Here is a 24,948-nt window from a genome sequence, read left to right as displayed (position 1 = left end):
AATTTTGAAAACAATTGTGTAATCGCACCATATTTAAAGTAAAGTTACAGATGTGTTGTAAGAAAGTAATAGCTGACCAACAATAATAATGAAGCAAAAAATTGCAGAGTCACACATAATGTAAAATTGTAATTCTAAAATAATTTAAAAACTTAAATTTCTTTACAGAAGAAGACTTTTTTATAGATAAAGATCTCGGAACAGATAAAGAGGAATATCTAAGAATACACGAAAACCAAGGAGTAGTAAGACGAAGTTCTAGGCAAAGACGATACACTAACATCTAGGAATAGACGATAGATAAAGTTCTAGGAATAGACAATACACGAAGATCTAGGGATAGACGATACACGAAGATCTAGGGATAGACGATACACGAACATCTAGGAATAGACGATAGATAAAGTTCTAGGAATAGACAATACACGAAGATCTAGGGATAGACGATACACGAACATCAAAGAAAAGACGGTACACAAAGTTCTAAGAATAGAAGATATAATAAGTTTTAGGAATAGACAACAGACGAAGTTCTATAAATAGATGATAAAAGTTATAAGCAGTTTTAGGAATAGACGATAAACGAAGATCAAGAAACAGATGATAGACGAAGATCAAGGAATGCACGATAGACGAAGTTCATAGAATAGACGAAGATCAAGAATTAAACGATAGACGAATATCTAGGAATAAACGATAGACGAAGATCAAGGAACACACGATAGACGAAGGTCAAGGAATAGACGATAGGCGAATTTCTAAGAATAAACGATATAAGGAGATCAGGGGTTAGACGATAGACGAAGATCTAGGAACAAAGGTTAAGTAGCATCTGATGAGAGCACCGACAGTCCTGTGAACAACTCGGACTGATTTCAACCACCTGGTAACTGTTTGTATTCATGAAATAGAAACTGTCCGTATTTCAGTAGCCTAGAATTGAATTTTTGGTAATCCATGGACAAAACAATTTCGCATATCATATTAAAGGTGGTCAGTCACGTTTAAAAAATGTTTGTCTAAAGCTGAGTATTTCTTTTGATTTCAAAACTTGCATTTCTAATGAATATCGGCTAAATATATATTTGTCGATGCACATTTTTGACAAAACATAATACATATTAATCGTACCTGTTCTTAGGAAAAGTTTGTTTATTAAAAAATACTTATGATGAAATAACTGTTATTAAATAACTCTATCTTATTTGGGCAACCAGGATAAGAAAAAAAAAATTCCAGTGAAAATGTAACCTGTATTAAGCTTTCATAGCTCATAAGTAAGTGTAAATAAATCGATGTTAAAGTTCTGAGCAATCCATTCCTTGACCAAACTCATTAATCACCTTAACAACAGTATCAAGATACAACTGATGTTACATTTCATTTAGTAATATCTGCGATTGTATATTTCACTCTTTTAGAGAATGAAAATACAATACGAGACTAAAAGGAGAAAAGTTTTATCAAAAAGAAGAAACGCAAAGTATACAGTATCAAGACAGGCGTTTTTAGTATCTGCGACCGTACCAAGTCGAATATGTCTATGACACTTGAGCGTACCAAGTCAGGAGACATGCCCTGTCATTGCGAACATCCTAAGACAGAAGTGTCCAGTACCTTTGATTGTGTTTTTCCATCTGCTTCACTGTTGATGAATGGACGGCCCATGGCATCCAAAAAGGTTAATATATTTTATTATTTTCTTAAATTTAGTAACTGCTGTATAAATTTAACACCTGTAATATTTCTCGTCATGTTTACAAGTGTAATAAATTTCTATTATTTTCATGTTTTCTTAAGATGTGGTATTTTCAAACGAAGTTTTGAATTATGATTTACTATTGTTCGTTAGGTTAAAAAGTCAAAATGAGATTACCTGAATAACGCCATTAAAACGTCACACAACAAAGACGCATGTAGACTAAATAGTACTTCTGGTGTGAGCTTTCATATCATTTTATGTAGTCGTTCTATTGAGAAATTCTTTATGATTACAGGCCACATGAGTAAACAACATGATACGGTAATTAAGGGAATATGGATGTTTCAGAATGAAATCATGTTGAGTATTTCAACTCTGATAGTGAAGTTTTGCAAAAATGACTGTCATTGGATATTACGTATTATAAGTAATATGTTATTCAATTCCAGACGTTTCTTCTCATCGTTCCGATATTGTTCGCACTAAGCCCAGTGGCTGCATCTCCAATCCAGCAAAACCACGAAACGCCTGGCTTATATGAATATAAACTGCTGCATACATCAACCTGTAACTACGCAGACTTTATTAGATCCGGAACATGCGAACGCAATGAAGCAATGATGGATATTTACATTCGTTACTGCGGGTTTGCCGATATTTGTGATTCCGGATTCAAGCCTGTTTGTGTATACGCTGATGATGGTGAAATGCTTCATATTTGCTCCCCACAGGGCCTAGTGTGCCCAAAAGGTGTGTTTGTACAACAGTTTTCAGATTTAGCTGGATGTGGAGCGATTTTCTCTCGTCTCCATTAATTTATCATATTTTATGATTTAGAAACTTCTTTGATTCTTTATTACGTTATCGTTAATCACTTTATGCACGTGTCAGATGATCAAATACTTAATTATGCATGTCAATTTCAGGGTATTGGAGAAGGGTCTCCCGTAAAGCTACAGATTCCAGTGTGGCTATAGTGCAGGAAGAAAAATGCCCAAAGGGAAGATATCAGCTATACAAATCGAACTGTTACGATGCATGCAGAGCCAGACATGAAGACATCAAAGACTTGCCAGTACAATATGCGATATATACCGAGGGAGACAATAAATCTCCACCGATGATATATTGTGACTTCGAAAAGGGGTTTTACAGCCTGGATGGCAAGTTTCTACAGAAGTATGATGCAGAAACCAGTTACCAACGCTTCGACTGCACGAGCGTCACCGATTACAACCCATGTTCTAGGACTGTTCCCAATTCCGAGTATGTAATCTCATAGATAGTTTCTCAGCTTGTTAATAAATATAATTGCAAACGTGGCATAGGATTATGAATACAACTTTTTATGAACACAATACGTCTGTAAAATGTATATTAAGCTCTGTAAAACCTTCTTTATTTAAAAACCTTAATTAGTAAAACCTTATTGTTAAACGCTACCTAAAATACTTCATGTTGATCAGAGTAAACGAACATTCACGGTTTTTGCATTTGAAATAATGAAATGTGCAACATCTCTCATGTCCTTCATTACATTGCAGATGGGACATGTGTGTTTCCGTGCGAAGAAGGTTCCCAGCGTGACGTCCATGATGATTTTCAGTGTAAAGAACTAAGATGGTAAGTCACCTTCACAAATAAAATATCAGGAACTGAAATAATTCATGCCAATGTCATTTCAGTTAATTTTTACTATAGGATACTTCGCGAGTACCACTTATTCATTCCATATAAAATAAAGCGCAATTTCATAACAAAATAAGACATTAGTGTAATTAGAAAATGTTGTTTGATTTTTTTTTGCATAATCACAAATTTGAGTCGTTCTTATGATTATTAAATTGTTTTCTGCTTCTGATATATTGGGATACCTTTTATTTTATTTATATGCGCTTGTACATTTCAGGGTAGAAACTGATTCCAGTTTAGAGGAAATGAAACCGAAAGACAATGGTAACAATAGTTAAAAACCTTTGTAGTTATTACTGTTTGATACATCTTTCTCATTACAATGATTTTTTTTATTTTTCTTTAAATATAATGCTAACCCATTCATATTATACAACAGTCTAAAGCACCATAAGTGTTAATGGTTATTTGAACTTTTCTAATTTTTTAAAATGTACAAACAATTTTTAAAGATATCACCTAAAGGACATTGATGGGCTGTTATCCATATTTAATTTCAGCAAGATTTGACACGGGCGTGCGCATGCACACACGCACGCACGCACACAAATCTGATTGACTAAATTGTTAAATTGATTGTTAGAAAACATTCAGGATATCTTTGATTCACATTAAAGCGCTGTTTCCATGGAAATATTTTGTATAAATCTAACCTGCACAATATTTTTCAAAGGCCAGACATTTACACGGGGAAATCTCATTTTTGGCCCTAAAATTGGTCAAATATTCTCATTATCACCCCGGGAAAACTTTAAACTGGTATACCATTTATACCCGGATGAAGTCTTACTGTTACAGACTCGGTGGATCAGAGAGTAGACTAATACTGAAAGTTTATATAATTATGACTTAAACACACTTCTCTATGTTCATATTACTGTATTCATGCAACGTTATATTTACCAGAAGAAGAACATAATTTCTGTATTGGCGACAGAATTAATACATAATTCAAAAAATAATCAAAAACAAAATTGATAAAATATGCGTCTACTAAATAAGGAGAATAAATGTTTAAAATGCCGGCCTGTATTATGACTACTGTATCTTCCTAAAATAGTGTTGCATACCTACATGCTTGTTTTTTTTTTTACTCAAGCAAACCTTGTTAAAAGCAGTCAAAAATTAAACACATCAGCAAAACTGTAGTTTATAGACTGAGGTAAATCTCTTTGCATATTTATATTTGCACAGATTTGAGTCAGAAAGCAGAGGAAGCAGCCGAAATAAACAAACTTAACAAGACTTCGCAGGTTTGTAAAAATTCAATTATTTGAATAATTTATTTGATCTTATTTTTTGTCTGATCTGCAGTGAAATATAATTTGCTTGAATTATGCAGACCAAACTGTCGTTTTCGCTTAAACACCAGAGAATAATTTGTATTAAGCATGATGTTTGGTTGTAAATTGATATACGCGTAGATCATGTCATCTTCATTATGAATCAGTCGTTCGGATATCAGTTTTAGTATCAGTTATATTTTAGGTAAAATTCTCAGGATAATTACTGATATACATTAGCTCAATAATGTATGATTTACAATTCAGAAGCCGCGGAATGAAACCAAAACAGAGGACAGTCGTACTTCGAATGATTCGCACGTCACTATAGTAATAGGTTGGTAAACTTTCCCTTTGGGGCAAACATAAATGTATCAAGTTATTTTGTGCATTGCATACCCTTTTTGGGTAATTATATATCCGATGATACGTTGCATAAATGTCCCTACATACCTTTTTAGACGTTACATTATTTACATGTACGTTCAGTAATATGTTTCAAAGGAACGTCCGTCTTATGATATGTGACATTGATCTTTTAAGATTTTTCCGGCAAGACTGCGTGAATGATGGAGAAATAGGTATCCGTCATAGTAGGCTCTTTTCTTGTACTTTGGACGGTTAAGCAAAGAAAACGCGAATTTGCAAGGAAATATCTAGATTTACTTCTTATCTGAAGAAGCTGTTTGAGTCGGATGCTTGAACTAGAATTTCGCTGAAGGGAAAATTACATAAAAGAGGTCTCGATTGGAAACTGCTGCCTATAGTATACAAATATCATATAGCTTTGGATGGGACGGTAAATATTCTCAACATGAACCGAGGCTGAACCGAGACTGACAACGTTTCTCCGAGTGTTGACAGTATTATTGTCCAATGGAAAACTATGCGATCTCTGTATACTGAAAAACTGATAAGAATATTAAATGCAAACATTTCATGAATTAATTGATAATTGCTTGTTCTCATGGTAATAATAGTATAAAATATATACGACAACAACAAAAGAATAGGTTTAAAGTCAGATGTGTAGACAATTTTTTGTCTAATTGTTTTGATAATTGATTGTACTTAAAACTTTTTCAGTCTTTGCATCTGCTGCTTTACTACTTGCCATCGTTGGACTGGTCTCTGTACTTCTAAAACACTAAAACAGCATAATCAGTATGTATTAAAAAGTTGAATATATATGTTCAAAGTTATAGATCGGTATTCATTGTATGTCTTTGTTAAACGTAGTAAAAATTTGAAAGACAAACTGTTGAACTGAACGCGATTTTGACGTCTTGCAACTATCAAATGAGCACAACATACGTAAACAAAATTCTATATTGACTTTATCTAGCACTGAATGATGCTGAAGTAGACACTACAGAAATGTAACTTAAAGGCAAGTGTATTTGTTATATATCCAAAAGTTTCATAACCTTTAGAATAAATATACAATAAATTGAGTAGTCATTTTTATAAACGTGTAACATAAAAGCAAAGCGAAAAATATTTAGCTGCTCTGTTTTTACTTTCAGTGATTTATTGTAGCCGGTACAGAAGGAGAACCTTCTACTTCCTAAAGAATTCCATAGTTTGAAGCATTCCACTTTGGCTGATAATGAACAATGACAGATTGCAGACAATTTGTACAGACAATAAATAGTAAAGTTTATATAAAAAATACCATCATGTCAAGTTCCTTCAGACTTTATCCACTGGTCAAGATGTACATTAAGTTTTGAAATATTATGCATTACTGAATTTGGGTAAGATAGTATCAAATCAGTTTAAACTTTAAACATATATTTTGAGCGTTTAAAATAATATCTGACATCTAGATAAGAGGCAAAGTTCTCCAAAACATCTTGGTTTATTTAATCTGTCTAGTTTTGAAATGTCGGTTTATGTTAGTTAAAAATGCTGTTCTGTCGTAGACACTACACAGGTTGTGTCTTCTTATGTCTGTTTTGTGTCCAAATGTTTTAAAGATATGTAAATTCTCTATGTTAAAACATTTATGATTTTGATCATAACTCGAGATGGCTTTTCAATAAGGTATTTTCCAGAAGACATGACAATATTTTTTACCAAATCATTTTAACATTTTAAAGTTTACATAATGCATAGTAACATATAAAAATCTTATCAGTTTGTTTTCACTGACTACACCTTGTACCTCTAACTATTTATGTGAAGGTAAATAGAGAAGATAAGCCTCTTGTTGCCAATTTCTCTGATTTTACACATCATACAGTTTAGCAAATTATGAACTTTGTTAGAAAAAAGCAATGCTTACAATTGTCGGAGTTATCATCATGTATTTGGTTGATGACAGTCACACCAAAACCTTTTTGGAGCCTTACTGTGTTAAAGTTAAAGAAAAGATACAATGCACCAACACTTTTTTTGATATATGTGACTTTGTATATTTTTATGTTTGATTAAAATGAAGGACAGTTACGAAAACTACCTAGATAATGTTGTTTATATTCAAAGTACTTATTATAGGCGTGTCCATCATTTTATGGTCTGACTTACTTTTTTATTGTTACTTACTAGTTAATAAGTCAATAGGATCTTCAAATTATTCGATCTCGATCTCAATCTCGATCTTGATATAGCCAGTTTATTCATAATTTAAAGATTTAGATTTTTCTTCATGGTTATGTGTAATGGACCATACAATAAAACTTAAACCTCATCATGCCGGACACGATTGATCCTGCTTTTCCGACCGGCGTACATCTTGATCAGCCTGTACATTCGCGCAGTCTGATCAAAATCTGCACTGTTCGCCATTTAGTCAGTATATATTTGGCAAAGACCTTTGGTACTGTCCAAATTGAAAGATGGACAAGTTCATTATAGAAATTTAGCAGGGTAAGGGTTAATAAAACATGAAGTAACCATTTTGGAACATTTGATTGATGTCGATATTTAAGGATGTACGAGCGAATTTTTTCCTACGTTAAGAATTTTTTTATACTCTGAGAGCTTGAAGAACATTAGTTTCTAAGACAAACAAGAGCAGTAAAAACATAGGTCACCGAACTCGTTTTAATTTTATAGGGCATTTTCTTCACCCACTGCTTAAGCATTTCTGAAATTTTGTAAAATTAGAAAAATGGTGGTACTATATAAAACATATAATATCCTACTTAATCTTATAGGGATTTCAGGTCTTACAGGTTAATATGAATATATGGTGATGTCGGTATTATATAAGCATAAATGTCACTAACAAGTCTCTTTAATTTTTACATGTTAACATAATTACCCCACCCACATTATTTTCAATGGAAAAAACGTATTTAGATCGACAAAAAAAATTCTGACGTTAAGATTTTCAAAATATTTTGCAGCATTAAAGACACACAAAAATGCTTCAAAATGGAAAGAAAAAAGTTGGAGTCACCGTGCATCTAAGAGATTTATTAAGAAAAAACTGCTAAAAAGTGGTGAATTTTGATATTTTTTGTCCTTTTTGTTTTAATCTATATTTTCTAGATAATATAAAGTGCTATCTTGAAAACATTTATTTCATTAATAGCTTAACATTATATGTATCAGTCAGAAAAATATCAAAACCAAACCTGATCTACTTTGATAGATATTTGAAATTACCTACCCCTACCCCATTGTAAATCTTACCTTAATTTTAGGCAAATGCCAGCAATATTCGAAGAAACATTTTTGAAAATGGCGGATATCCCGAAAAAAACGCTTTTACATCCTTAAGTATACCGTATGTCGAAAACTCTTCAAGCAATAGTGATCTAAATATTAAACTTTCATTTAGAGTAATATTTTTCTGTTTGTTGTCTAATATACCATGATATACGTCGCCGTCTTTGTAAAGATATTGTAATACAATGTATATGAAATAATTATTTGGACTCGCGCCTGCGTACTTCTTTAAAATGAATGACATGTTTTCATATTTTTGGTAGAATATTAATTATTGACTACACTTTTGTATATTTTAGTCTTTTGAATGAGTGATCTGTTTGTGTTTGCATTTAATTAACCATATCACATCATGCTTAAGCAGTTTCTCAATTGTTTTGAAATTCTAGATATTTGTTGTATTTTTATAATACGCAATCTCTAACATTGTTAATATAAATAATCTTGCAATATTCTTGGTTTTAACATTTTATTAACCAAAAGGATTTTGCTTGTTGATAAATTTCTGTAAAATAAACTTAACCTCAGTGTATATTCTATACAGGAACTTGCAGTTGCGTTGTTCCTTATCAAACCACAGGAATGCCAAAAGTTAAAAGGTTATCCAACCCCCAACTCCCTGTAGTAATAATAAATGCCTTTTTACGTACTTGTAAATGCACGGTTTGCACGTGATTTTGCCTGTAAAATTATGTTGGGATATTTTTAGGCTCAAATTACTCTTTTTTTCCAAAAGATCCGGCTCAGTTTATTTTTATTTAATAATAAGTAAGTAACTTTTTCGTTTGATTGGTATAGATATGGCCGTGCGAGGGTTGCCATAAAAGTTTTGAGAGAGATCGGATGCTGAAATGTTATACTAGTATTTGCATAAAAGAATTGCCAGGTGTATAGATACATATGTCGGGAAAACCTCAATCATTGTGACCCATGTAAGCATTCACAGCACTTGTATCTATAACAAAACAAAATTAAGTCATCCCAGGAAATCTTTCACCAAATTTCGTCGTCACATTTTGACTAATTCAATTTTCGAGATTTGTCTATGCTCGTCGTTAGATGCACGGAACGAGGAACTTTATTAAAACATGTAGAAATTAAATACTTTTGTGGAACTAAAAGTAATGTACTCAGTTATAAATATATACTTAGATAATATACTAGAAAAGAATCCAAACAAGAAGTCCGAATGGGCCTATCCTGATTAATTAGTTTTACATTGAAGTTCCCTTTCTTAAGCAATAATTTAGTAAAGTGAGCACTACATATCAGTATAAAAAGGGAAACAATTTTGATAATCAATAAAATCTTTTATATCTTGGCCTTGATCCAGCCTTGACAATTACATAAGTTATGCACCGGACAAGGACCTTGCACGGGCGACGAACAAGACGAACAAAGCGGCAACTATCATCTTAATGTCCTTGAATAGTTGTACATCTAGACGTGGTAAGTATCACTTAAGCAACATTTTAAGACCTTTTTTACTTATGAGATTATTTTAAGGAAAAAACTCTTACTTAGAGTAAGCGTTTGTTGCATGGGTTTTTATATTTTTTATTATTACCTCCATTAAATACTTAAGCTGAGTATTTCTTTATGTTTCAGTATGATATTTAGTGTTTACTTGCATTTGATAGATACCGGGGTATTTTAACAACGGCAAGTTTTAAAACTGAATACAGCTTCTAAATTCATTTATTGACAATCTTTCTGGATTATGCAATCAAGACGGGCAAAATTAGGTAATAATAAATTTCCAATGAATTTCATTTTATCAAATAAAATGCAATAGCTCTTATATCTATATCCTTTTTACTGCTAAAATAACTCCATGTTAGTTGGGTAACCATGATAGGAAAAACAAATTTTAAAAATAAATGTACCTGTAGTGATCCTAATTGCATAAAGTTTTTAAATGAACATACAAACGTGTAAATTACAAAATATTAAAATTTCCTTGACCAAAAATTGATCATCTACCTTTAATACAAGTTTTACAGCAATGACGTAGGCAATCTTATAAACGTCGGGAAACCATTTATATATTTATAGATTTGAATGATTTCCCGATTACTAAGTAATAGAAGATTAAAATACATCGGATATAGCCCAAAAGTACGGAAGAGCATAAGTGCCAGGTGTATGTTATTTTATTAACTCGAAAATTCGAGCTACTAACTCGAAATTTCGACTTAGTCATTAAGACGAAATTTCGAGTTAATATCTCGAAATTTCAACTTAGTAACTAAGTCGAAATTTCGAGTTACTTAATTCGAAAATTCAAGTTACTAAGTCAAAATTTCGAGTTATTAAGTCGAAATTTCGAGTCACGTATCTCGAATTTTTTAGTTACTAACTACAATCGTTAACGTTGCTGTAATGGTCCTGGCAAATATTAGGTACCTGGTGTATCCATCGGGCAGCCCTATAGGGTCATATGATTAAAATGACCGGGTAGCGTTTGCTCATAAAAATATCACTATTTAAACCATGTTTAGGTCTGGAAGGTTTTCGACCTAGTTTGAGCCGATATGGTAAGGAAATATAGACATACCCTACATGAACGTAGTAATGAGTCTGACCAAGATTGGGTACCTGGACAGATCTAGATTTTGAGGAGCGGTCACAGAAGGTGACCGGGAAGTATTCAAACTTAGAAGATTACACTATTTTGACCATATCTGGAAGGTTTTCGACCTTGTTCGAGCCACTACCACCCGAACCTACTATACATGTAAATTAAGGTATATTTCCTGAATACAGTTTGAAATCTGGAATAGCTCTGGAGGCTAGGGGGTATGTCATACAAATCTATGACTGGTAGTATATGTTCAAGTCGCTACATGTTGGGTAAAAGATATGTACGTGTAGAAAGATGAATGATTCCTCATCGAATGGTCAAAAGTCGTCCATTACATTTTTGGCCTTTGACAGACGGACAGACGTTCAAATTTTGCGGATAAAAGGGCAAGATACGAAGTCGAAAATTAGTGCTATTAACTTAAAGTTTCAAGTTGTTTAACTCGAAATTTCGACTTATTAACTCGAAATTTCAAGTTACTAACTTAGTATCTCAAATTTTGAATTAAGTAACTCGAAATTTGAGATGCATTACTCGAAATGTCAAGATATTAACTCGAAATATTGACTTAGTAACTCGAAATTTCGAGTTAATAAATAACATAAACCAGGCACTAATGTTCTTCCGTACAAAAGTGATAAGCGAAAACGCGTTGGATTATATTTTTATGAGGACATATCTATAGCTTGATTATAAAGTATGGATATCATCGTTATCATTGCCTCATCGCTAAGAAATGATCAACAGCTGTCTAATAATGATCGCGTCGGATTCCAAGTGCATGGTATCTGACCGGTATTAAATAGTAGGCACATTTTTTGCTATATTCGGTGTGCTTTCCCCTAACAATGGCTTGTCTTAAAGAATCTTTAGTGAATGTAAATGTCCTGTAGTGCTTCGAACGGTATCTCTGCTAAATTTATTGCTTCTCGAGGAACTCCACCATTGGCTAATTATAAGATGTAACAAATTAATCTAGTCTAAATATACAATCGTTTTACATTTATATAAACTTTACCGACAGACGTTAAAATGTGAAAAAATATATCAAGAATCATTTATGCATGTAGCACTAGAACGCCTTTTTGTGAAAAAATGGTAGTTTACTTACTTGGTATTGAATCATTATGTAGCTGGTATATTTGGAATATATAGCACATAGTAATCCCTCAAATCTTCTTGACGCTTCCAACGTAGTGAGTTGGTGTCCCGTTTCTGTTTTCTATCCATTAGTATTATTATCGAATGAACCAGAAGCTTAACGATATCCTTAAATTATCTTTAGGTACATTTTATGAAAAATATATAAATTAGTTAAAGACAGCTACCCATTATAGATTTTCAGACCATCGCCATTAAATTTGTCAATATCAATAGCACAATATCTCATACTTTATATTTAACTAATATCTCCATTTCCATGGATAAGAATAGTACTTAACAGTTTTATCAACAAAACATTCCCCAATCTCCCTCGATATAACACAGCAGTACCCTCTTTAAAATCGATAGTACCACAATATGTTATCTTCATGATCAATATAATAATATCCAACATTCTTATGATTCTATATTCTAATAGGAAATTTCATTCACATTGCCGTTAAATCACGGCAATATTGACGTCACGCCGACATATTATTTGGCACCATACAGCCGCCGAGAAAGAGGGCTTAAATACGTTTGATATGCTATTTCGTATAATTATATAAAGGCCCTTCAAAATCGAAATAATATACACATAATCCACACACATGTCTTTGTATACCTGTAACCTATTGTCATATGCTGATATACACAGAACTGTCTTCCCCAATTACCTTTATAAAGTTTTTATTAATCGGTCATTAGATGCGATCAAATTACATTATTTTCTAAATATCTGATGCTATTTGGTTTTCTAGATCTATATCTTTGTATAAATATTTTTCTCGTAGCCGCGGTACTGGTAAAAATTGTTTTTATTGAAAAAAGTACATTTAATCATGGGTGATGCAAAATATCTGAATTTCTATGTTATTGGTTTGTTTTCGTTTATACCCCAGTCACACATACGGTGCGGATAGCTACGTCTAGTCACGGATAGAAACGTAGTAAACCGTATCGATCCGAACCTGAGCCGTACGGATTGATAAGGATTACTACTTTAAGGCACGGCTCAGGTACGGATCGATACGGATCGATACATATTACTACGTTTCTATCCGTGGCTAGACGTAGCTATCCGCGCCGTATGTGTGACTGGGGTATAAGATAAGATATACGTTTATACATTCAATGAATTCCTAGATGACCATGAAATGAATATAACATATAACAAAATTAGTGTTCCGTTAGTGCCGTCGCGGGATCTCTGAAAGTGGCCGTGCGCAAAGTGCGGAACCACGATAGCGACGCAGGTAATCAATATGCCGAAGCGCGAGTCCACGATGGCGAAGCACGAGATTACGATGGCTGGTTCTCAGCTTCGCCATCGTGGTGTGATGCCGTCAATTCTGGGATGACGGGTATAATGTAGAACGAACGTTTCAGTCCAATTTTACTATTTTTGTTTATCCACAATAATTCAAATTAACAAAAGGTATATGTTTATAACAAAACATAGTCAGCTTTTTGACACTGGTTATGCAGTCTATATAATTAAATAAGAAATTTAGTGTCACTTTCAACGTCGGTTAACCGAACTAACAAGAAATTAATTATTAAAGTATAACACATTTGTTCTGTGGATATCCACTAACTAACTGTCTTTTTTTACCTGAATGCTGCATTATTTATTATCTTTTCAATTTACGATTTTCAACCAATGAAATCACAGATTAATATCTTGACAACTTGTATATTCGAATTATGCAAATTGTTCTTATACAGTCTTCTGTAGATCTTATCACATTTATGATAGTGATCGAAGGAAATGGCAAACAATGGAATAAAGACCTTGTTAGAAAATTATCTATACTTCGTAATATTGCATTGCTTAACAAATAATTAGCTTAATTGTCAACAAATATTACTGAATGTAGCAACTTAAAATATTACAGCAGGACAGTGGTGTCGCACGTCGTGCATCCCTTACTCTAACGATACGAGATGTATCGGATCACAAAGGCGAAGCGCGAGATCGTAAAAAAACTGTTATTTTACGCTTCCCCATCGAGATCTCGCGCGAAAGATGACGGAGCGCGAATTAACGATGGGAAAACGCGAAGTCACAAAAATATTGCGCTTTGTCATCTTGATTTCGCTGTAACCATATTGCTACAGAAAGTCATGCATTGAGATTGAGCCAACTAGGGCGAAGCGCGAGATTATGACGGTGAAACTGCAAATTAATTGCATGCTTCGCCATCGTGATCTTGCACTACTTCGTCATCGTGGTCTTGCGCATCGCCATCGTGATCTCGTGCTTCGACAGCGTGATGTCGCGCTTCGCACATGGCCACTATCAGACAGAAGGTGATATTCCTAATGGAACATCGTAAACAGTCTTAAATCATCTTTGGTTGTTATATAGAGAAGAAGGTTCAAATATTTTGTTTAGCTGACGTTCCATAAAATGTTGCGAATATGTAGATTTATCAGTCTGTCATGAAATATATTTACTAGCATTTAGGCGTGACCTGTCGCTTTTATTAATAGATTTGAAAGGTTACTGGAATAAACCACTTCAGTAAAGGGGTACCCTACCTTTTTATAACTTATTTTTATAATAAATATTTAAATGATTGCCTTCTTCGACAATTAGACGCAGTGGTGCAGTGGTAAGCGTGACGGCTCTAGAATCTAGCTTTTGTGAGTTTGAATTCCAACGGAGATCAATATGTTTTTTTTTCATTTTATATCTTTTTCATTTTATATTTTGCTAACATACATTTTAAAATGATGAACATGTATTTGAATCGCATTACTTGTATCCTTTTGCTATTTTCGCATATAATATAGGTTTTTCAAATATCTTCTTGATTGTGAATTATTCAACATGGTTGACATAGCTCTTGACAATTTGGTCGTTCAATTAGCTGATGACACTGATTCGGAGGAAACTAACACCGCCAGCGAGTGCGAAGATGCTCCATTGGACGCGTGTGTTTGAAATGTATTGAGTAGGCCTATATTGAAATTGTACGAATGAAATTAAAAATGAAATTGAACTGATAAAACAAAATGAAATAAAAAAAACAAAAAAAAAACAAAAACACATGAAAAATGTAATTCTAACACGATCCGATTCATTTTCCTATTAAAGAAAGAAGGCAGAAAACAGTGAATTATTTAAGAAATAATATATCTCATCCAGTGATTTGTCGTTGAATAAATCATTGCTTGGAGTTCAGATGCGAAGGAATTATATCACGAGGGCGTAGCCCGAGTGATATAATAAATACGCATCTGAACGACCAGCAATGATTTATTCAAGAGCAAATCACTAAATGAGATATATTATTTCGATTCTAACACGTTATAAAAGATTTTAAAGTACATCCTTGATGACATGCATTAAATATTTGCCCGTTTTCAGTCGGTTTCTTTTCCAGCGCGCCTATATGCCGCTTGACGCCATGACGTAATAATTGTGACGTCAGAACAGTGATTTGTTGTATGATAATTCACTGCTTTCCTCCTTCTTTGTTTAATAGGAAAATGAATCGGATCGTGTTAGAATATACAACAAATCACTGTTCTGACGTTACAATTATTACGTCATGGCGTCAAACGGCATAGCGGCGCGCTTGAAAAGAAACCGATTGAAAACGGGCAAATATTTAATGAATGTCACCAAGAGTGTACTTAAAAATCCTTAGTAACGTGTTAGAATCGAAATAATATATCTCATTTAGTGATTTGCTCTTGAATAAATAATTGTTTGTCGTTCAGATGCGAAGGAATTATATCACGAGACAAATCACTGGATGAGATATATTATTTCTTAAATAAATTCAATTATAAAACAAATCCCCTGTGTGGGATTCGAACCCACAGCCTCCTAATCTCAAATCACTAACAACACACTATGTACCCGGAAAATCTTAACTCTGTTCAGCGACCCTAACTCAGTGCCAACATGGCGGATGTAAAGCCGATACAGCTTTGTTTTCTGTGTAATTTTGATGTATGAAGGAATGTTTCGGTTGTTATATCTGTCTCCATTGATCAAGTGTATATCTATTTCAAAATGTATCATGTTAAATATATCAACCCTTGTGTTTTCAGGTGGAATACCGACGAACAAGGCAAACTTTTCTATGAAAAATTTTACAAAAAATCTTAAAAAATACTCTTATGCTTTTGATGCCTCTACTGTTTTGTTGTTTGAAAGCAAAAATATACTAGTCTGCCTATATATCCAAAAAAGAGGCCTAAAAATTGCCTTTGATGGCATTTTTTGTTAATGCCCGACAGCCATATTCATTGTTAACTTTATAAAAATTGGAAACTTTTCAGGGGGGCTGTCGCCTTCTGAGGGTCATAGTAAGGTCACAGCACAAGGTCAAAGGTCAATAAGTGCATTTTTGTTATAAACTTCAGATTTTCGCCATTTTTGCTACATTCTAATACAAACTTGTAACTTTTTGGTGATGATTATGAATCTGAGAAGTAAAATAAATTGCTTCAAATAGATTTATTGCATTTGAGACTGGCAAAATTCAAAACGACTAATAGTCTGCCAATATTTTGAGAAAATGTGACTTCTGATGGCATTTTTTGTTAATGCTCGGATATTAGTATAAAAGTGTTCCTTAGGATCGAACATGAAATTTAAAAGGGGCTGTCGCCTTCTAGGGTTCATAATTACAGTACAATGGGGTCAAAGGTCAAATAAGTGCATTTACAAATAAACTATGCCGCTATGCATTTTTTATTTTCATATACCATCTAAATTGGTTTTAATATTGTGTCTCAACGCCCTTTAGTATTTTGTCAATAAAACTGATGAAAATATATAAAAATATATATATAATATTTATATAATATTATATAGAATAATATATATCTGGGAAAAGTGGCATACGATGGCAGTGTGTTTTACTTGACATGTTTGTTAATCATTATATGTGGATGAACCAGAGAAATGTTTTTGGAACTGTCGTATCCAAGGGTTATTTCAATGTAATTTTAAGGTCACAGACATGTCAAGGTCAAAACTGAACTTTTAAAAATGACTTCTATGTTATTAAAGGTAGCAAAATAGTGCGTATATTAATAATATACTTAACAATTTTTCTAACTCCACACTTGTTTTATTCCTTTCATCGCCAAATTTTGGCAGATTTGAATGAATGTTTTACACAATGTTAAATGGTTATTTTATTATAATATAATATAAAAACGATCATAGCCTAATGTAAATTCATTTAACTGTAAGGGTAACAATAAGGTAACCCTTAAATTAAAAGTCACATAATTAGTAAATTCCAAATCACAGTAGTATACTTTGATTCTATTAATTCAATGAAATTCAAATTACTATATTCTGATTGTTCAACTCTGTTTAGTTGTAATGGAACATCCGTCTATATTTTCAATATGAACATGTTAATTTTTTATCAGGTTTATGACGTCATTAATGACACCACATTAATGACAAAATTGATTAATCCCGCAGATGGTAGTACATACCGCATACAGACCAGCACCAAGTTGCTTTCATTCTGTGACATTTACTTGGAAGAGGTGGGGGTACCTTATTTGAACGAGTGTACGCATAATTGATATCGCCTATTTGATTGAACTGGTCATTAAATAATGTGTCCAATTTCCATTCAAGTCTGTCAAAATTTGGCAGAGATAAAAACAAAAGCCAGGTATTGAGTTAGAAAAATTGTTGAGCAAATGATTACAAAATGACACTGCAAATGCATTTCTTGCATTTCAGGCAACAATAAAATTTGAATTTAAGCTTTGAACTGACTATAAAAATAATATTTACATATTGTACACCTTTTGAGAAACGTGTGCGAAAGAGAAAATATGATAGGTTTTGAGGAAGAAGACTATATGAACAGCGGAAAATGAATTACATATAAATGTATAAAATTCTCATGTAAGTAGTTAAAATCACTTTACTGTCATGTATTCAAACAAGTATTTTAGCTCAATCAGTAGGGCGCATATCTAAGGATCGCGGGATCGTGAGTTGGCAGTTACTTGCGGGGAAAAGGCTTAGTTACTACTTTCAGCGACTCCAGAACACTGATTAGGTTAATTGATCGCCGTTAAATGACTGAAATACTGTTGAAAGGAACATATATAATATTATATGGAATCCTTCTCCAGCCCCTAAAGAAATGATTTCAAATTTGGTGATGATTCATTACATGATATAAATTATATTTATGTTAATTTGTCCACGCGGTGATGGTTAAATATGACCATTTTAGAAGAATAACTGAAATACTGGTCACAATATATGTACCGTATTAAACTAAACGGAACAGATCTGTAGGATTTCAACAAGTTGATATATACACTATTCCCTTGATTTGCTGTAATATAATTCTATTTTTTTACTATCGGTCAGGCATTTATCGTTACATTTTATGTATTTGCAATAAAGTAGCACATTTCAAGAACTGGATTTTCTCTCACCGAAGCTCTTAATGCGATATTTGCATCATTTTATTCTGAAAATTCAGCAGGCTATTTCTATTTCGATTCTTTTATCGTTGGCTTGGTTCTACACTCTTACTTCCTGTTCAAAACAAAAGTTGAAAACGAATCAGATCGTAACAATTTACAGATCTGACACTTGGTTTCAGACAGGATGTCATTGATAACATTGTGAAAACAAAGCTTGTGTCTTGACACTGAATCATTAGTCATTCAGATGTTTTACAAATACAATTGTAAAAATAAAGGTACAAAAACATCAGAAGGTTGATTAAGAATCTTTTATAATAGTAACATTGAGGCTCATTCAGTGAAATATCGAAGTTATACCCTCCGATATTTTCATGATTACTGACAGATGATGGTTCAACTAATCAAAATGATGAAGTATGGTGGTTCGATAGTTACCAAGAGATATACAATGCGTAAAAATAACTTCCTGCAGGATGAGAAGAGCATGAAGAAGATATTTGAAATTCAAAACGATGGGTTTATAATAAACAAATAATGCCGATTGAATATGTCGGGCTAAGACGTATAGCATATGAAGTGTTATGGGGTTTATTCGGGTTTTTTTTATATAAGGGTAAGAAGTTATTTCTATATAAGGGTAGTTCATTCTAGCATTCCGCACTGAATCTAATTGACAATATATTTATTTTTACACGTTTAAGGCTACAGTAGCGTAAGCTCACATTTGTTTATTTTATAACATCAGTAGATTCTTTTGTGATACCTTTGCTGTACTCGGTTCTATCACCAACCAATCACTCGGAAATCTAAAGGTGTTTTGCTCCTATATTCACAGTCATAAAGACAATACTAATAACATTTGATATACTACCAAATTCACTGACAATTATCAAGCCTTTTTGAAGTTATGACATCTGTAGAACCAACATAAACAAATAGTTTCAAAATTTTAGATATCGGAAACACATGAAGAGCGGTTACCAGTTCTTATAATAGCCTAATGTTAATGCGCAAAGAAATATTTTTTAACCTGATTCAAAAATATGAAAAGTACCATTTTCACGCTAATGGAATGAAAAAAAAAAATCTAAGAAATTAAACACACAAAAACCCCATAACATTTGCGGTTATCTATTATTTATATTTACACTTTGATACATAGGTAGTATTTCTAAACGCCCACACATTCATGAAAGTGCTACAGCACAAGCGTACATCACTGGAATAGAGTTTTGATTGACAGCATGGATCATTCTAGATAATGCTTGCGAGAATTTGCACATCTCACAAACAGACTTAATCAAACCGAGTTTGCTATTTTTACGTCCTTGAGTTCTATGCTTCCGAAGGAAACTTTAGATCTGTCAAGAGTTAGTACAGTCAAAATATGTTTGCTAGAGATCGACGGGACAAGCAAAATGTGTTCGAGATATCAGTAGTACAAGCAAACGTGAAATATACATTATATAGATCTGACGCTGAGTTTGAGCCAAAAGTAGTAATTGGATAATCCGAATTCGAGCAAACGAAGTGTGACTGTACTAGTCTTTATCAAATATTTCTACCTGTACTGCTTACAAAGACAATCATACAGGTAACCAACCAGCCTTTATGGAAATTGTTAGCCTGAAAACGGAAGTTTTAGAAACACGAGAAAGACAACTTCCATAAATGAACAAAATATCAGAACGTACGAAAAGTTAAGCTTATTCTATAGAAATAACCTTAGTCGTTTTGAATTTTGCCAGTCTCAAATGCAATAAATCTATTTGAAGCAATTTATTTTACTTCTCAGATTCATAATCATCACCAAAAAGTTACAAGTTTGTATTAGAATGTAGCAAAAATGGCGAAAATCTGAAGTTTATAACAAAAATGCACTTATTGACCTTTGACCTTGTGCTGTGACCTTACTATGACCCTCAGAAGGCGACAGCCCCCCTGAAAAGTTTCCAATTTTTATAAAGTTAACAATGAATATGGCTGTCGGGCATTAACAAAAAATGCCATCAAAGGCAATTTTTAGGCCTCTTTTTTGGATATATAGGCAGACTATCAATATAAAAGACAAAATTATTATATATTTATATAAGAAATTATTTAATACCATCGATGTTCGAAGTTCTGTAACCCCCAACCTTCTCTCTCTCTCTCTCTCGCATACACTGTTTCAGAATTATTGCGTTTGTTTCCAATCTTGTATATCTTATAGTGTAAGAGATTTTACAGAGGTGCTAATGGTGGAATATTTTGATATTGTTTAAATGGGATTAGATTTATGATTAATTATTAAATATAATATTTTTCACGGTAAGTAGGGAAGAAAAGTGTGTGTGTGTGTGTGTGGAGGGGGATCATGGATTGACAGTGTTGTCAGTGCCGGGGTGTGGAAATCCACACATTTTACACTTGTCTACAGACACTTAAAAATTCCACTTGTCCATAGTCAAATTTCACTCGCTTGGATTTGTAATATTAAGCCTTCATGAAACTGCAAATAGACTGGAGAGTTCTTTATTTAGGCCAATGAAAAGAAAAGCGTATCACAGTAAATGTGGTAAAAAATAAGCTGTTAAAATATTTGCCTTTTAAAGTTTATAAAAGTCTGAAATCGCGCAAGCAGGGTTCGGGATCTTTTGATGCCATGCCCAAAACACTGTCCACGCAATGGTACAAAGCCAGACGAATTCAGAGAAAGACTCTTAAAACGTTCCGACTTTTTTTAGTCATACTTGCGATCTCTGTGTGCTTTTAATTTTCATTTGGCTGACTACTGGCTCCCATATTTCCTTTGACAGTGACTTATTGTCTCAGCAGTTGGAATTCTACTAACAGACTTGTCGAAATACTTTTTTAAGTTGTTTACTTTCCTGATTTTTTATCATAGTCACCGAGTTACAGTGTGCGCAAGACCTAGCCAAAGAACCAAGCAGATCATGGAAAGTGATGCTTAAAGACACAGATGAATGTTTTATTTTTTCTAAAACTGCAGCAATCGAGAGATCTCAGCAAGTACATCATGGAATTCACACATTAAGTTTTCTTTATCACCTCCAAACACTTGAAGAAACACACAATCTAAATGATATTTTTGTTTTCTCATTTTATACCTGAAAAATTCTGCTTGTCCGCGGACACATGAAAAATGCACCTGTCTGCCGGCAAAAAATCAGGATGGACAAGTTGGATATAGGAATTCCACATCCCTGCAGGGGTGGGTGGGTCAAAGAACTTAAAGCATCTATAATTCATACATAAAGCACAGATGAACAGCTATGTTTTCGTTTGGTTAGGTGTTTATCTATTCTAAGTTCGTATTTATCCAGCACTGTTTCCTATACCAGTCAGGAATTATCCGCAAATCTAAACCCACCTCATAATCAATACAGTGTTTAAGCTTTAAAAATGAATTTCAAACTTTGATACTGTTAAACATCGTCAAAGAGATGTTTATTGAACTAATACAGTTAATAAGTAAGGTCTTATTGCAATGTCTGGTACTTTAAAACAGTTAGAAACATAAAACATGTTCATTTTGAAGACTTCTTTGAATACATTTTAATGAATTCCAGCCACAAAATGTGACTTGTCGATTGAAATATTTAGTACACAAAACATGTTATCAATACAGGATATTATGGCTATCAAAGGTTTTACGCTAACATTGCATACTAACATAAAAACATGACAAAAGACAGGGAAATTAACTACATGCATCGTCTATCTGTCAGCCATGTTGGCACTGAGTTAGGGTCGATGAACAGAGTTAGGATTATCCGGGTACATAATGTGAACAAGATTCCTCAGTGTACCAACTGAGCTACCGATGCAGTTTTAATCTGTATATTATTTGAAATATATTTATAGTTTTAAAAACGTCAAATATCTTTCACTCCCTTTAAAGCCCTCTACAGACGGTAGGTTTTTGTTGTACAACACCAATTAAATTCAAGATGTACAGCCAAATATTATCGGGTACGATGCTATTCCTTGATTTCGTAAATCTTAAGTCTTGACTTACAGATTTTAGGACATGTTCTATTTCGTAAGTTTTGCCTTACGTACCACCCACGTTGACAAGCAACAAATTGGTAAATAATTAGTTGATAAGAGGCAAGTGAATGAAATTCCAGAAACAATTGCCCAAAAAATAAACACAAATCTGAATATAAAATGGCTTCTAATGCATAATGGAAAAAAGGATGTCACTGAAAAGTTAAATGATTTGAGCCGCGCCATGAGAAAACCAACATAATGCGTTTCCGACCAGCATCCGTGCAGTCTGGTCCATGCTGTTCGCTAACGGTTTCTCTAATTGCAATAGACTTTGAAAGCAAACATCATTGATCCTGACCAGACTGCGCAGATGCACAGGCTGGTCTGCATCCATGCTGGTCGCAAAGCCACAATTTTGGTTTTCTCATGGCGTGGCTCATTTGTGTCATGCGTAATCAAATTCATGGGACATAAAAAGGTGAATATTATTTTTATTATTAATAGTTACATTCTTTTCAATACCTGATGCACTATGTTTACTAGGTAAATCACTGTGATTTATATGGGAACGGAATACTGTCTGTATGTGAAAAATGTACAATTTCAAAATTGTACATCTTTGAGATAATTAGTGTTGTACAACAAAAACCTACCGTCTGTAGAGGGCTTTATTGTCTGGAAAACCCAAATCTAAAAATAAAATCGACTGCTAATATTAGACATCCAATGGTTTTCCTGTTTCTATTAATACACTGACTGCGCTAAAAATACCTTACATGCGTAGTAAAATGCACGACTGATATCCCTAGCCACTCCCTACACTTCTTTCAGCCGTGAACCAGGTTAAGTATACATTACAACATTCGATTACTTTTATTGACAGGGAATTAATTACTAGACTAAGTACACTTTTTGTGCGATTCCAAAGGAACGTTTCTGGTAAACAAATCGAATTGTGGAAGTATTATTAGGAGTAAACATTCCTTTCAGGTATTTATAAAAAAAGTATACACATGAATTTTTAATATACATGTTGTAGCCTATATAACCTGTATATACTAATAAACTTTGATAATGGTGACAGATTTTCTCAGATACATCATGCAAGAATACGTAACAAATGTAGCAATCTTAATTCAGACTTATTTTACAACCATTTACGTGAGGATCAAACGTGTAACTGTGGATATATCACAGAAGACGCGGAACACCTCTTTTCCAGATGTCCACTTTTTTCCCATTAACGTCAACAGTTATTCATTGATACCCGCCAGAACCATCATTTAAGTGTCAAAAAATTACTTTTTGGATTCGATAACTTATCACAAGAAATAAATGGCATCATTTTTGGTCATGTTCAAGATTATATAAGAAAACACAATGTTTTAATTGAATCGCAATTTACTGAATTAATTCATCACAGTCGCTGTGATTGTATCCTGAGTTTTGGGAATATGAGTCCTCAAATAATGCGGGGTGTGGAACGGCGAGCAAATACCTCTTTTTCTGCCTTTAATTTTATTTTTTGTCTTTATCTGTTTTTGTTTGTTTGTTTTCTTTGGTTGTATTGTTTAAAATTATTTACACTCATTAACTTCTTTCTTCTTATTAATCGCTTGCTTTTCTATTTTTTTTTCTTATTTGTTTTCTTCTCTTACTCATTTGGTTTAATTATTACACATAAACTACGAACTATGAACTAAACATTTTGTTACTAAACTTTGTTAGGGAAGGACCTTCATTAATGTTGGTAAAACTTGTGGTCCGACCCATTTGCTTTAAAAAATACATGTTCCTGTTTCCATATTTATTCTATTGTGTGCTATTTATGTTACATGTTTTAAAAAGCAATAAAATATGATTAAATCAATTTTTGATAATGTGGCAGTTGAGTCCAATGAGTCCAGGGGTGTTCAAAGATAATCCGTCATATATCTTTTGCAAAGCAATTATTGAATTTACCTGTACTGGAAAATAAACAGTGTCGATTGTATTGAGGTCAAATGCCATATTATCAAAGTTTATTAGTACAGTTCGGTTTTGTGAACATCATCTTTGTCAAGCTAAAACAAAACATAAAGAAAAAATATACAGCTCATTTTGTAACGTAAGTAGAGAATTTTTGGTTTGTAAACGTGTAAACTCGTATGACGTAGTAATCGAACTGTAGCTTATATGTTGTTAGACTTCTGTTTTTTTTTGTATCCGGAACAGATATATTACGTAATAGATGTATTTATTTTATATCTAGATTTATAACATTCGCAAGAGAGAAAATTTATGTCGTGCACTTTCCTTTTTGTTTTTGTTGGGTTTATTACCAAACCAACTCAGTTTAGGCCATTTGATGGTGGCAGAAGACTTCGGGTTCTCCTCCTGGCATTATTCAAAGCATAAGCGGGTACCTGGATAGAATCACAGACTAAACTGTA

The 24,948-nt window shown here is 33.2% G+C and overlaps 2 protein-coding genes across 5 annotated transcripts in view; both read left to right on the top strand.

The window, feature by feature from the left end:
- The first annotated feature begins 172 nt into the window (after window positions 1-172).
- Window positions 173-8,902, top strand: LOC128552852 (uncharacterized). Its single transcript, XM_053533916.1, has 10 exons — window positions 173-886; window positions 1,422-1,681; window positions 2,152-2,452; window positions 2,629-2,968; window positions 3,247-3,325; window positions 3,612-3,658; window positions 4,589-4,647; window positions 4,945-5,014; window positions 5,764-5,841; window positions 6,204-8,902. The coding sequence occupies exons 4-9, from the start codon at window positions 2,863-2,865 to the stop codon at window positions 5,826-5,828; spliced, it is 426 nt and encodes a 141-aa protein (XP_053389891.1). The 5' UTR covers window positions 173-886; window positions 1,422-1,681; window positions 2,152-2,452; window positions 2,629-2,862; the 3' UTR covers window positions 5,829-5,841; window positions 6,204-8,902.
- A 14,436-nt stretch (window positions 8,903-23,338) lies between these two features.
- LOC128552851 (uncharacterized) overlaps window positions 23,339-24,948 on the top strand; it is a 32,109-nt gene continuing 30,499 nt past the window's right edge. For all 4 annotated transcript variants that reach the window (XR_008369183.1, XR_008369182.1, XM_053533915.1 and 1 more), the window contains exon 1: window positions 23,339-23,506. The gene's annotated coding sequence lies outside the window, so the exon portion shown is untranslated. The remainder of the gene's footprint in view (window positions 23,507-24,948) is intronic.

Source organism: Mercenaria mercenaria, unplaced genomic scaffold (genome assembly GCF_021730395.1).
Source record: "Mercenaria mercenaria strain notata unplaced genomic scaffold, MADL_Memer_1 contig_3221, whole genome shotgun sequence".
Lineage (NCBI taxonomy): Eukaryota > Metazoa > Mollusca > Bivalvia > Venerida > Veneridae > Mercenaria > Mercenaria mercenaria.
This window is presented reverse-complemented; position numbering and strand designations above follow the sequence as displayed.

What these genes read in the sequence shown, in the direction of transcription:
- LOC128552852 (XM_053533916.1), top strand. Translation starts at nt 2,863, where the DNA reads ATGGCAAGTTTCTACAGAAGTATGATGCAGAAACCAGTTACCAACGCT. An exon ending in AGGACTGTTCCCAATTCCGA is followed by an intron (nt 2,969 to 3,246) that starts GTATGTAATCTC and finishes ATTACATTGCAG; the next exon opens with ATGGGACATGTGTGTTTCCG. An exon ending in AATGAAACCGAAAGACAATG is followed by an intron (nt 3,659 to 4,588) that starts GTAACAATAGTT and finishes ATATTTGCACAG; the next exon opens with ATTTGAGTCAGAAAGCAGAG.